This window comes from Drosophila virilis, chromosome 2 (assembly GCF_030788295.1).
Source record: "Drosophila virilis strain 15010-1051.87 chromosome 2, Dvir_AGI_RSII-ME, whole genome shotgun sequence".
In the NCBI taxonomy this organism is placed as follows: Eukaryota; Metazoa; Arthropoda; class Insecta; order Diptera; family Drosophilidae; genus Drosophila; species Drosophila virilis.
Window position 1 is genome coordinate 27,963,450 of NC_091544.1, and position 13,797 is coordinate 27,977,246.

Here is a 13,797-nt window from a genome sequence, read left to right on the forward strand (position 1 = left end):
TTTTTGATGCTTCCATTATAGCTTTGGCTGGCCTTAGTTTCCAAGGACGCCGCCTTTGGCGCTCGCCGGGCCAAAAACAACAACTACTACAACAGCAAACACTTCAACAACAACAGCAACAACAACAAACATATGGCATTATTGGGTGTAGTTGTCGCTGCAACGGCTGACTGGCTGACTGGCCGGGTGGCGTTGTGAGCTGGCGCAATCGTTGCCGCATTCGTATCCAAAGCTCAGAACAGGCGACACGTGCGAGGTGCGTGCAAAGTTAAATTGTCAGCGGCAAAAGTTGAAACATTTCTAGAACAATAAAATAAAACACAACCAGCTGCCAAAGGCACCAACACACATCACACACTCGTGACAAAAAAGGTAAAATGTGAGTAAAGAAATAATCGACATGTCTGTTAATTATTGTGAAAGTTTTGTGACACACGCGCGGCTACAAATTGTCATCCCTTGTGCTGTTCCTAAGGGGAACTGTACTTGCTCCTGCTGCTGCTCCTCCAGCTGCTGTGTTGGCGTTTCTATTCCAGTTGACAGCTGGTGGTGTTAGTGACAGGCACACACCCCCCTCAATTGTTGGGGTTGTTAGTGAACCAGCTGCAGCTGTCGTATATGTATCTGGAACTGTACCAGAATATTTCTGTATAGCTGTATCTGTATCTCAATCTGTATCTATATATGTGTAACTGTGTCCTGTGTTATTTGCGCGTTTGGGGAGTGTGTTCCATGTCATAAAGACACGCACAAATCATGCTTTAACTGGGCCAGGCGTCGCCTGCTTCGCGCTGTGTCCTGTTACTTGTGTCCTGCGTCCAGGCGCTCGGTGCTTTTTGCTTAACTCGCAATTTATGGTTAATCGATGTTGTCTTTGAACGTGACCTATTTGCTTTATTTTGTCGCTCTGTATCCTTTATCGCCATGTCCGTGTCTATGTCACCATTATATCTGGTTTCTCAGCTCCTCAACCTCCACACACCTCCCACTCCCACGCGCACTCAGAGTCCTGCTGACGTGTTAAATTGTCTTTTTGTTTACCCTCAATAAAGCAATCATTTATTTTTTCATGCTCTACTGTACGCTTCCATAACCTCACGCCCACTCCCTAATTCTACCTTCCGTTAGCGTTTGCATAACGGCGTTGCATATGGCCTTGGCCGTGTATATATATATCTTCTAGTATATCTGAGCAACATAGCCAAAATCAATATGTGGCTGACCTTGACATTCAAAAAGAGCTTTGCCGGTTTTCTCAGATGCTGCAACTGCATTTGTTGTTGTTGCCACAACCGGAAAGCTTTTCAATTTTGCAAACTCTACATGCCGTTGGATTTCACTAACCTAGCCCAACTTTCTAGGTATAATATGTCTAGTATAGCTGTGAAGTCCATATGTGGCTGGCCTTGACATTCAACTAGAGCTTTGCCACTTTTCTCAGGTGCTGCAACTGCATTTGTTGCGAAAAGCTTCGTAGTTTTAAGTCGATACAAACTGTTACCCTTAACTAACCTAGCCCAACATTTGAGGTATGGTACATCGAGTATATCTGATAAATCGATATGTGGCTGGCTTCTTCATTCAGTCAAAGCTTTACCACTTTTCCCAGGGGCTGCAACTGCATTTTTGTCGGTCATATTTGCTTTTTATAAGCGAAAAGCTTTATAGTTGTCAGTCTTTACACGCTGTGGTGTTAAACTAACCTAACCCAACTTTCTAGGCATGATATATCTAGTATATCTGAGTAATCTACATGCGGCTGGCCTTGAAATTCAACTAGAGCTTTTCCACTTTTCTCAGATGCTGCAACTGCATTTGTTGCCTGCCACATTTGCTGCCTAGAAGTGAAGAGCTTAACAGTTTTGCAGTCCCTAAAAACTTTTTTCCTTAACTAACCTAACCCAACTTCTTAGGTATAATATATGTTGTATTTCTGAGAAAATCGATATGTGGCTGGCCTTGACATTCAGTCAGAGCTTTGCCGCTTTTCTCAGATGCCGCAACTGCATTTGTTGTCAGCCACATATGTTGTTTACAACCGAACTTAATAGTTTTGCAGTCCCGGAAAGCTGTTGCCCTTAACTAACCTAAGCTAACTTTATTGGTATGACGCATCACCATAAGCTTATGTTTGGCATGGGTATTTTAATTTGGAGTAATGTTCGTGACAGCAGTTGACTGTTGTTGACTAACTGGGTCATCAACGGGCAATCAGCATATAAGCAACGGACGCAGCAAATGAGCTCATCAGTTTATTGATTTAATAGGTCACAGAATGGTTGGCATATCGATTTCTCCTCTTTTTACTTTATGGTATTTGTTTTTAATTATTTAATACGTGTAAGAGCACATCTTGTAAAAATGCAGTGTACAAATTCTATTGAAAATTTAACATTTATGTTAAGTTCCTTGCAAAAAATAAAAATAATCGAAAAGCAGACAATATGCTAATCGAACAGTTATATTATGTACAAAAATTGTCGAAATGGAAGCGAACTATTAACTCCTGCTACTAAATTAGACTATGGTAGACCAGATCGGACCTGTTTTTGCTTGAGTGGTTATGGTATGCCGGATTAGGTAGTAAATTGGCACCGGTGTTTACGTCGATGTTTTTGTTTTTCATATGCTTGCAATCTAATCAATCGACAGGAAAACAAAGCTAAGTTCCGTTAAAGAAATTACAGTTAACGATTTGCAATTCCATACTCTTTCTTGCTCCCTCTCTCTGTCTCTCTCTCTCACTCTCTCTCTCTCTTACTCTCGCTCTTTCAAACACACTCAGTAACGTGCTGTTCTAGTTAAATCTTTCACAATATTAGGTACAATCGAAGCATAAATATAAATAACAAGACCATATATATTGCTTATAATAAGATCTAGCTTAGTTATAGAATTCATTTACTTAAAGCACTTTCCCGCCCAAGAGGTTAGAATGTTATTGAATTGTAATTATAAAATAGCCATAGAGTTGCCAGAAAATTGCCATATTAGGGCTGCCATACTTCCTGATGCAATTCGCCCGTCTGTCGCAATTGTAGTTGTGATGTCAAGCATGAAAAATCGAACTGAGCGGGCACACTTATCCGTACGACTGCAACACTAATCAACCAGTTAAGGTTCAAGTGGTTCCGGTTCACTGAGCACAGCTGCAGTTCTATTCATAGGTGTGTGTTTGCAGCAAATAATTTTAAAAATATACATAAACAAGGCGAACAGCTGGTAAGAGTTGGAGATTCCGATTTATTAATGTAATGCATAAATAGTTAACAATATTCCTAAGTAAACTAATACGGCATCGGGTGTCAGTTATCTAGATGACTTTAAATAACTAACCCATCTGAAGCTATTGATTGTTTACTTATTTTTCTATGTGTAATTAAGATAATGGTCTCACAACCTTATAAGCTAGATCAAAATAAGTCGACTGTGCGCAATGGGCCGTAAAATAAAGCTACATAAGATTCGCAAAATTCATATTTGGACATATATAGTGAAAACGTAAACAAACAATGAAACGTGCTGCAGTTGAAAATGCCGGACTAGGAAATACCCTGCTGTCACAAACATTCAACTACACGCAGCTCACACATACACAGGCACATACACATGCATGTGTATGTACGTCGGCTGGGTTTTTTCCATTAGCCCCTCTATACAAAATGCATTATTAAGTAACTACGGCATTTATAGTCCGATCTGAATAAAATTTTCAGGGCATAAATATGGCATTCGAATGAGAATGAGGGGAACTGGAAAAAATTGACGCTTTCGTACAGACTAAAACTTTCCGTTTGCGTGTTATGTTAATTTCCTAAACTAGTATACCCTTTTATTTACAATATTCATTTGGTAGAGGGTATAAAATACTCACACAACTGCAGATACAGCTGCCTCTAACTCTTGCCGTAACTAAGCTCAAGTCTTAACCATAATAGCCGGCGGCTATGGCTGTCATAATAGAAATAATTATGCGAGGTAAATAAGCAAAGTATTAGACGAAGTTTGGGTGCCTGCAAGCGTAATTTCGTCTTAGTTATATACACCAAGAAAATAAAATAAAAATGAAAATAACGCAATTTAATTAATTTTCCCAGTAAGCAGATAAAAACAATTTTAGCTTACAGCTTAGCGAAATGGAAGAAATATATATTCAAATTATAATTATATGGTTTCCCTGGAACATCTTTCGATTATTTGCAGACGAGAACGTTTGATTTCATTCAAACATTTGAATTTTCAAGTCACAAAAACAAGCAAGCTATGGAAATGGATGCCGCTTTTTATGAAAATCAGTCGGCCTGGAATGTCTGCTCTACTGGCAGATATAAAGAGGTTAGTTAGATTTAAGGATTAAACATATTCAGTTTTGTTATGTTCATAATTTGTAAAAACGTTCAGATATTCCAAATTTATAACAATACCGATTTTATTTAATTTAACCTTAAACCAGTTCTTAGAAGAAACATGGTTAAAAAGGTATAAACATATTGTTACTATTATTAAGCAAATGTTGTATTTCTTTTTGCGGTCTGGCAGATGCATCGCGAAGACTTATTCTCGAAGGAAAATGCGCTGAAAAACCTGGCTAAGCGCGAGCTGGCCAATGGGCAGGAGAAGGATTCGATGCACAAGTTGCGCTTGCAGTGCTTCAGTCGTGGTGCCACCGGTATCTTGGGACTTGCCAGGTGAGTGTCGACAATGCAACAGACAAATCTCCCAAGCGCTATATCCCGCTCGAGAATTTTCCTGGCTGTGCAACCAGAAGTGGCATGTTTGTGTAACCTGGGCTACTGCGCTGTGTGGTTGCAAAAGATGCCCTCACAGGGCATCACAGCATTAAAGTTGGGTCCCAAAATTTGTAACGCATAAGAAAGCCCATTAAGCATTTTCATATTTTATCATGTCTGTGTGTTTCTGTGCAAACATATATTTATGATTTAAGTCTAGTTTTGTGGCAGTTCATATTTACTATCATTGGTTGACTAGTTCCAGTATGAAAAGCCTCAACAATATAGACATCAGGTTAGTATATTATATATATATCCATTGGAAGAACTGAAAGGAAGACACTTACGACTCCAAGACATACAGCTCTGCAGATAGAATCGGACAATTTTTTTTACAATTTTTACAATTCAATTTACAATTCTTAGAATTTCAGCAATACATTAGGGTATTCATTTTCGGTCTACCAAAAAGAGTCTTTCCATATTGTTTTTCCCTGTGCTCTAGTGTTAACATACTCTTACATACACGTCGGACATATTTATTAACAAATGTAAGGCCTGAAGATGCACACACTTAGGCATTATAAGTGCGAGAGGCCAGATTGCTGGACAGGCTGGTTTTTTGGGTGTATTAAAATGATGAAATTGCTGAGTGTTAGGCAAGAAAAAAATGTAGACTAGAGAGCTGCCCTGAGGGAAATGCCCAAACTGAAGCATGTTTTTCATAAATTCGGCATGCCGCTGCAGCGTGCTGCCAATGTCGACGAGGATAATGATGGGCATGTTAAAGACGATAATGTTGATTATGATGATGATGATGCTGATGAGGATTGTGCTGGGGATGCGTTTGGGTTGGAGCTCGGCACTGGCAAATATGTCGAGTGCATGTTGAACTAACATTTCGAAAGCTCTTCCAAGTGTGTGCCAAGCGGCAAAAAACTATGCATGTGGGGCTGCCGCTGACGTTAGCCCGCGCATGAGGCGGGCAGTTTGCGGCAGGGGTTGAGTGATGGCAAAAATCGCTGACTGAATGCAAACAAACATAATTGGATTTCTCTGGTTTCAGTGCCATACAACACTCCCGCCGCACACCCGCAACCTAGACGGGCACAAAGAGCCCACCTCCATCTGCTCTTAGCTTTTTATTTCAATTTCAACTCGAATGTCCGACTGGGCGGCAGGTCTGTTAACAATTTTCCGTTTTGAACATATAGACATTTTTAACAAAATCGCAACTTCAATATATCCACAGTGTGTGTGTGTGTGTCTGTATTAGCTGGATGATTGTATATCTGCGCATCGACCATCTGCATGAGAGTGAATGTGTGTGTTTTTGTACATTTTTATTTGTACATATTTATGCAATTTGTCAGCTGGAAAATTCAATGCATTCAATGCATTTTCTAGGAAATTCCGCACATTGCCTATCCTATTTCATATTCTCGCCCTCTCCTATTGGCTTTCCTCTAAAACATTCCTTTTTATGCTTATTTATCGAAACTATATTTTAGTATTGTAAAAGCTCTCAGAAATGGGCCACGTTATTATCCTATCCAAAGAAAATGTTAGGAAGTGAATTTAAATTTAATTTAATATTATTTGTGGCTTAAATGGAGGCAAAAGGAAAGATATATTTTGTACTCCAAAACTTACATATGGCATAAATCATATATGAAATTTCCTCTTTCTGCCTTCTGCTGCTGGTTTTTATAGGGTATATCTAAGCAAACATTTGTTTTACAAAATTTCCCATTCCTCAATTTTTGTTTACGGCTCATGTTGGAAATTTTTTCATTTTAGAGCTTTTCACGTGATGGATGATGATGGCAGTAAGACCCTTAATCTGACAGAATTCAAAAAGGGCATCAACGATTTGGGGCTCGATTCGAATGAGTCCGATATTGAGGACTTGTTCAGACGGTATGCAAAATTTATTTAAATGTATAAGAGCTTTTATGGCTTATGATAGTTTCGCTTACAGTTTCGATACCGATGATAATGGCCACATTAACATGACAGAATTTCTCATGAAGTTGCGCGTAAGTGTTGCCCAATGGCCAAGGTTTTGAAAATCTTGCCCTCTTTATGACTTTTTAATTCGATAAATAATCTATTAAAATTTAACAGCCGCCCATGAGCGCATCTCGCCTGAGCATCATTGAAAAAGCCTTCCAAAAATTGGATTCCAATCACGATGGACATTTTTCCATTGCCGATTTGAGGCATGTTTACTCGGTGCGCGATCACCCAATGTATCAGAGTGGCGAATTGACCGAGGCTGACATTTTGAAGAACTTTGTAAAGAACTTCGAAGCAGGTGCACCCAATCCAGATGGGATTGTGACCAAGGATGATTTCATCAACTATTATTCCTCAATCAGCGCCTCGATTGACAATGATGCCTACTTCGATTTGGTACTGCGACAGGCCTATAAGCTTTAATTTCGTTCCCTTTTAATTTGTTGGAAATATCGAAATGCGATTAATTTCCTGCGTATCCGACTATATATGCTAATATATATAAATCAAATTTTGGCAAGTTATGCACAATGTTTACTAAAAACCATGAAATTTCTGTTGTCTAGTAAAATGGCTATATGCACAACTTAAACTATCTGCTTTCCCTTTTGGTTTACCTATAAGCTTATACTTAAATGCTTGTATTTCCGGATTAATATTAAACATTGGCTATTTTACTCGCAAAATAACAAATATGCATAAATTAAACGAATATATATATACAAAAATAAAATACTCAAGCTCGTTCGTTAAACAAATTGACTTTTATATGAATTCTATATTTAAAAGAAGTCGGAGCCGGGAAGTAAACTCTGTGGGTTTAACCGTGTCCACTATACTATATATATACTTTCTATTTAATGTATATCAACTCTCAAGGGTGCAGATTGCATATTCTTAAAGGATAATTTGATATGTACATTTTATTTATATGCTATGCATTTGCTCTATATGTATTTTCTACAGACAAGTACAATTGCTTGGCATTCCTAAGCAACATGGTTGGCTGGTGGAGGGATTATCTTTAATCTGCTTGTTTTTGGCCAACATTTCGTACAATTGGCACAAATTGGCAACGTCGTATTTGCATGTTAGTTGCGTAGTTGATTCCCTAGTTTCACGTAGTTTTGCGAATATAATGCTCTATAATAATTTATTAAATTAAATCCGCGTGCTAATTAACATAAAACTAATTAGATTACTTGTACATGTGCAGCCACAAAGCGAGAGATGCACAGGTCTCGAGAGAGAGGGAGGGAGAGAGAGAGTAGAGATAGAGAGAGCGATAGAGGAGAGAGTGAGTGTTACAATAGTTGGTAGGGGCGGGGCAGGTCTACAAAGCTAAACATTTGCGGCGTATGCGCAATAATTTGCCGTTGTCGCCTTTCATAAAATTCATGTTTGCCAAAAAGTCAAACGACCCACACGCACACACACACTAGTACATACCACAGACGAGGAAACAAATAAGCCTGATTAGCTGATGTTTTTAATACCCTGTTATCAGAGTTCAGCTGGGTAAAAGTGGGTACGATAAAGCTGTGCAGTATGGCAGAAGGCATACAACATATAGGGTCTTGACGAATATTTATTGATATATATATATGGCTGCCAAGTTGACTGAATGACTGACAGATTCACTGATTGACTGAACAACTTATGTAATTTTTGAGGTTCTCAAAGTTTGTTGAGCGAATAATTAGTTTTCGGCTTCGAGCTCAGGCCACAGAAGTAAAAACTTTGATAACAACATTTGGGCTCTCGTCTGGTTGACTAACCTATTTAAAAAAATATTATATGTAAGGAAAATATTAAAGTTATATATATTTTTTCTCCCAAAAAGTCAAGTGAGTTATCTCGCATCAGCTTTAAAAGAAGACTCATTTAAGCAGGTCGTTATATTACAGGGTATTTTCAAGTGCAGCACTTGTATTTTGTCAACTGCTAAAATTCAACATCTGTTTTTTTTTTTCGAGGAGAGGGCGAGGTTATTTAGCTGACAACGTATAATGATATCATCGACACCTCTGCCCTTCGGCACACTATCGGGCTCGTGGCTGTGGCCTTTCTTTAGACACCACTAATTGGTAGCTTATTAGAAGAAGCGGCAATTGGCAAAACTCTAATTACATTCATTTCGCATCAATGATAACATTGCGACGTTTCCAGCTATGGATGTGTGCCAGGGAATCGCTGAGCTGAGCCTCGTGTTAGTTAAACAAACATGGCCAACAAATTTGTTGCTAGAGTAGCCTCTTGTAGAGTATAGCATATCCGGATGCGAGCTATATCCGAGTGACTTTCGCACTGGGGGCCATTGATTATGCAGCAAAGTTTTAGTATGCCAAGTAGACAATGTTAAAAGTTTGCGCAAGTAATTAAATCACTTCGATCTTGGCTAATTACAAGCGGCGAACATACAGCTAACAACATGTTGGCTAAAGGCTAGTGTTGGTGTGTGTGTGTGTGGCTTGTTGGATATATCCTGGCAGCGGCAGCAACATCCTCATCAGAACAACAAGAGGGCAACAACAAGAACGTTGACAAGTTACCTGCCAAATTAATGCAAACATGAAACGTGCGGCAGCCGGGAATATTAATTAACTGACAACACATACACACACACAGCATAAGATAGCATATAGACATCATGGAGAGTGCAACCGTGTCGTGCCCTTTCCTCTATAATGTTGGCAGTTGGCACTTGCGTTTGTCAGCACTCTGAGAGTGGAGCGAGAGAGTGAAACAGCGAAAGAGACAGAGGACAAGGTAGGCACTGTGCGAGATCTTCGCCACGAAAACGCCTTGACTCTAAGGCGGACATCGGTGCGTATGAGCAATTTGTTGATGCTGCTTCTGCCACCGCCTCTATTGTTGTTGTTCTTGTAATTGCTGCTGTCGAGCGTCGTATGATTAATGAACGTTTCATTAGCGCAACTCGCATTACAATTTGTATGTGGCAACTGCCGCTCGACCCTGCTGCCCAACCGGCTTTAACTTGTGCCATGTTCTCTATTTGCATTTCAGCAGGTTGCCGAACGTGATCACAATATTATCTCTTCATCTGCTACACCCCACAGCAGGACATGCTGGAATTTGTTTCGCACTCACAGCGAGAGAGACAGAGAAAGAGAAGGAGAGAGATTGAGTATATGAGAAAGAGGTATTCATATGCCTGTTGGCCACCCTGCCACCGCTGGACCCCTCCTACGCGCAGTCACAATTGCTTCTGTAGCCCAGGTTGGCCAAGGCATGAGTCTTGCACAGATACCAGCTACGTATATAGCATGGACTGGGGCAGGCGCAGCGGCAGCGGGAGCAGAGCTACCTAACGAGTTACAATGATTTTCGTGCTAATTAAAACGGTTTTTGCATACAGTTTACCGCATTAGTATTTCGTTTAGCAGTTGTACAAACACCTTGGCGCTGTCTGGGCACGGGCAGCACAGGCATCCCCATGGAATGTTTGCTTACGGCATACCCGTAACTCTCTCACTCTCGGTCTCTCTCGTTCTCGCTTCTCTCTCTCTCTCTCTTTCTCTCTCTTTCTTTCTGTGTGTGTGTGTGTGTGGCATAAATAACGCATACGCAGCGTTGCCGGGTTCCAACTGACAGCAACTGAAACAAAAAGCCTTAGCTAAAAAGTATATTTTTCAACTGACGCAGCTGTGCCTAATGAACTCCCATTGCGGGCTGCCACTGGCCCCATGTCACCCATCCATATCCATCTCCATTCTTATAACCATATCCATATCAGCACAATCCACGCCCACCAGCCACCACATGGCTCTATATTTTTTGCGGATGTTCAACTTGTCAGTGCCTTCACTTAATTAGCTGTTTGATATTTTGACAGCTGAGCGTAGTAAAATTGAGCTCGTTAGTGGCTTTTCCTATTATTTACTAGGCAACATTTATCAACTGAATATGTGGCTCAAATTCTGACTGATTACAGCTCAGTTAGCATGCTTCTAGGTGTATAAATGGAGTTATCTGTTCAGTAGCTAAACAACAAAATATTGTTTTATGCAAAGTTAAAAAGAAACTTTTTTGGCATTTTACATTTTATATCAGCTACTTTTTGTGTGCTTGCTTACGCTGCATTTGAGCAGAGAATACAGCAATTTGTTTATATATTTTAATCAATCATAATAATAATATATAACTGAAATATATTTTAATTTAATAACAAAAGTATACGACTAATAATTATTTATAGAAAAAATAAAAATGTAAGCGAGCTGATGTCTGTGGAGCGTTTAGCGGAGCAAGGATGTGATGTTGGCTAGGATGGATTAGGTTTTGAGGATATCGCTGTGCCACTTTATCGCAGGCATTGTTAATTATATAAAAATACGTGTGCTATTAAAAAGTAAAAAGTCGTTCTTCACGAATCTAAATTGACACACTTCGAACTTTCTTTGCATCAACCTTTTTCCGACGGACAGAATGTAAAAGAAAGTTTTGAGCTTCGGTTCCCTCAGTAAATGCTATTTACAGCGAAAAAAAGTCAGACGCCATTTCAAATTATCACATTAACATTTATCTATTACTTTTTCTGTTTCACTCGTTACAAACAATACAACGCCTGGGATGACCCTTAGATGGCGAGATCACATTACGATAGTCAACAAAAAAAAAACATTCTCTTTCGACAATTGCGTTTATTGCGGAACAGACTATATACAAAAAATATATACAAATTGATGTTGGTTAATTTAAAATATAATATAACGATATTTTTCTAATCATAGTTAGTAGAGTACAAGACCTTAACTAGATTTACATTGCCTTCTTTTGGGCTATTTATCCAAATTTAAACAAATTTTTCTTGCCACATGCGCCACTACAAATTGATTCTTAAACCAAGTGCATTAAGAGATTTATGTGATTTGGACACCAAATTTTAATACAATTTTAATGAAAAAATACTTCACTTCTTTGCCAGCCTCATTTATGGCTATAATAATCAACTCAGATTTGAACAATTAAAAAAAATGGATACAAATATGTTTTTGAATAATTATCGAGATATGTATTCGATTGTTGACTTTTTGCAGGATCAATTAGAATAAGAATATCCGACAACAAAAATAAAAGCACAAACGTGCCCGAAACTTGCTCAACTTTACAATCCGAAAGTTATTTCAACACCAGCAAAGAGCTAGAACGCTGTACCTGAAAATGCTTGATTATGAGATACCCTGTAACAGAGTTGAGCTCTTTATATAGATTTCAGATGCTATCTGGAAAATTAGTTCAGGAGTTTTCTTTTTATCGACTGAGCCGGAAACAGGGAAATTTAACTGACCTAAGGTTAATCCATGCTGAATATCTAAACACATTGTATATAGAAAAGTAAATATATAAATATTAAATAAATAAATAAATATTAAATTAAATATTTAGAAAATATGATGAATGATTCTTATTTAAATTCTTATAAGTACTTAAGGAAGTCGACAGGATTTCCATCTGTGTTTGATTTATAAATGGACAAAGTCAATAAACCCTCTGTTTCAGCCTGAGCTGGGTACAACGTCACACAAGTATTTTTATAGTTTTATAACAAAGTATTTTGTTATTGGTTATATTGACCACGTCTGCTGCCCAACATGACAAGCCATAGCTGCATAGCTGCACACACACATCACATGCACACACACTCACATACACAAAATGGCAACTGAAATGCTGGACACGTGTAAAAGTTAAGTTTTTAAACACTTGTACACGAAATGTTTGTTTCGATTTGAAAACGTTTTACGCTTTGTTTTATGAATCACAGCCAAAGTCCTTACATGTATAGCCCGATAGTGTGGGGACAGGCGGACGGACAGAAGAATATCCCCAAAGCGCTGGAAAACTTTTAGTTTTTCATCGGCCACGTTTACTGTCAATAAAACTTTACTTGAGCTGGGGCAAAATGAAAACAGCATAGATTACTTGCAACAAAATGAAAGAGAGGCGGAGAATGTGAGTATAAGAAAAAAAGACAAAAAAAAAAAAACAGAAGGAAACATGTATAAAATATGCAAATGCAATGAAATTACAAGTTACGTATACGCCGCATTTTGCAGCAGCCGCAGCAGAAGCCGCAGCCGCATCGTTGGAGGCGCCGCCGCTGCCACATACAAAAGGATTATGCAAAATTATGCAAAAATGGTAGAAGGCGAAATCCAGGCACATTAAATTCAAGTGCTTTCTATAAAGTCAAATCGTGACTTTGCTGCTAATGATGAACATAACCTAAAAGCATAGAATATGGTCACGCCCACCTATTACGTAAGGTACTACATAAAAGAAGAAGCAGCATTTAAGTGTTTTTATTCATTGACAAATTGACTTGCAAATCACTTTCGCATTTAGCATGTTTCGCAGATTGTCATCAAATGTATTGCAATTACTTGTACTTCATAAATTCAGGCATCAAATGGACAATTTAGGGCATTTGCTGATTTGTCAACAGTTAAACAATATTGTCTGTATGTGTGTGTGTGTCTGTGCGTGTGCCTGTGCGTGTGTGTGAGCGGATGCCACACTAAAAGCGCACTCAGCTCAAAGACAACTAACGGAAATAGTCAAAATAAAAAAAAATAAATAAAAAGATGGGTATAAAAAGTGCAACAAAGCCGTGCAGTACGTGCCATGAGCCAACGAAATGGCGGCCCAGACGAATCATAAGCAGCAATGGCCGACAATGACCCAAGTGTGCGGCGAGAAAGGGCCGACAGGGAGAAGGGGCGGCACGAAAAACCGCAGCCAGACGGCGGTCGCTCGGTCTGGGACTGAGGTTTTGGGCATCATTTATACTGAATGGATTTGGATTTGGATTTTGGATTTGCGCACAAGATAATGTGCTGTGCTGGCCTCTGAGTCGCAGTCGCAGTCGGAGTCGGAGTCGGAATCGGCGTCTGTGGTGTTGCAAGGGACTAGGTGGGGCGTGGCGTTGGGGAGCGTGCGAGCTAAGCAGCTCCAATGCAACGGAAATAGTTTTGTGTGAGATTTATTACCACTCTGGAGAGTCATAAAACGGAAATTGTACACA

At 39.2% G+C, this 13,797-nt stretch overlaps 1 protein-coding gene across 4 annotated transcripts; it reads left to right on the forward strand.

Annotated features, from left to right (window-relative positions):
* Positions 1–233: 233 nt before the first annotated feature.
* LOC6632603 (calcyphosin-like protein) lies at positions 234–7,341 on the forward strand. Of its 4 annotated transcripts, none has more exons than XM_015170576.3 (6): positions 234–372; positions 4,204–4,335; positions 4,540–4,688; positions 6,531–6,650; positions 6,712–6,769; positions 6,858–7,341. In XM_015170576.3, the coding sequence occupies exons 2-6, from the start codon at positions 4,264–4,266 to the stop codon at positions 7,170–7,172; spliced, it is 714 nt and encodes a 237-aa protein (XP_015026062.1). In that variant the 5' UTR covers positions 234–372; positions 4,204–4,263; the 3' UTR covers positions 7,173–7,341. The 4 variants fall into 4 exon arrangements, with proteins under 4 accessions (XP_015026062.1, XP_015026064.1, XP_015026063.1 ...); XM_015170578.3 differs by having other exon boundaries at positions 238–379; XM_015170577.1 differs by lacking the exon at positions 234–372 and adding an exon at positions 3,154–3,222.
* The last annotated feature ends 6,456 nt before the right edge of the window (positions 7,342–13,797 follow it).

Coding starts and splice junctions, on each gene's coding strand:
- LOC6632603 (XM_015170576.3), top strand. CDS start 4,264: ATGGAAATGGATGCCGCTTTTTATGAAAATCAGTCGGCCTGGAATGTC. Junction 4,689..6,530: donor GGTATCTTGGGACTTGCCAG/GTGAGTGTCGAC, acceptor TTTTCATTTTAG/AGCTTTTCACGTGATGGATG. Junction 6,770..6,857: donor AATTTCTCATGAAGTTGCGC/GTAAGTGTTGCC, acceptor AAAATTTAACAG/CCGCCCATGAGCGCATCTCG.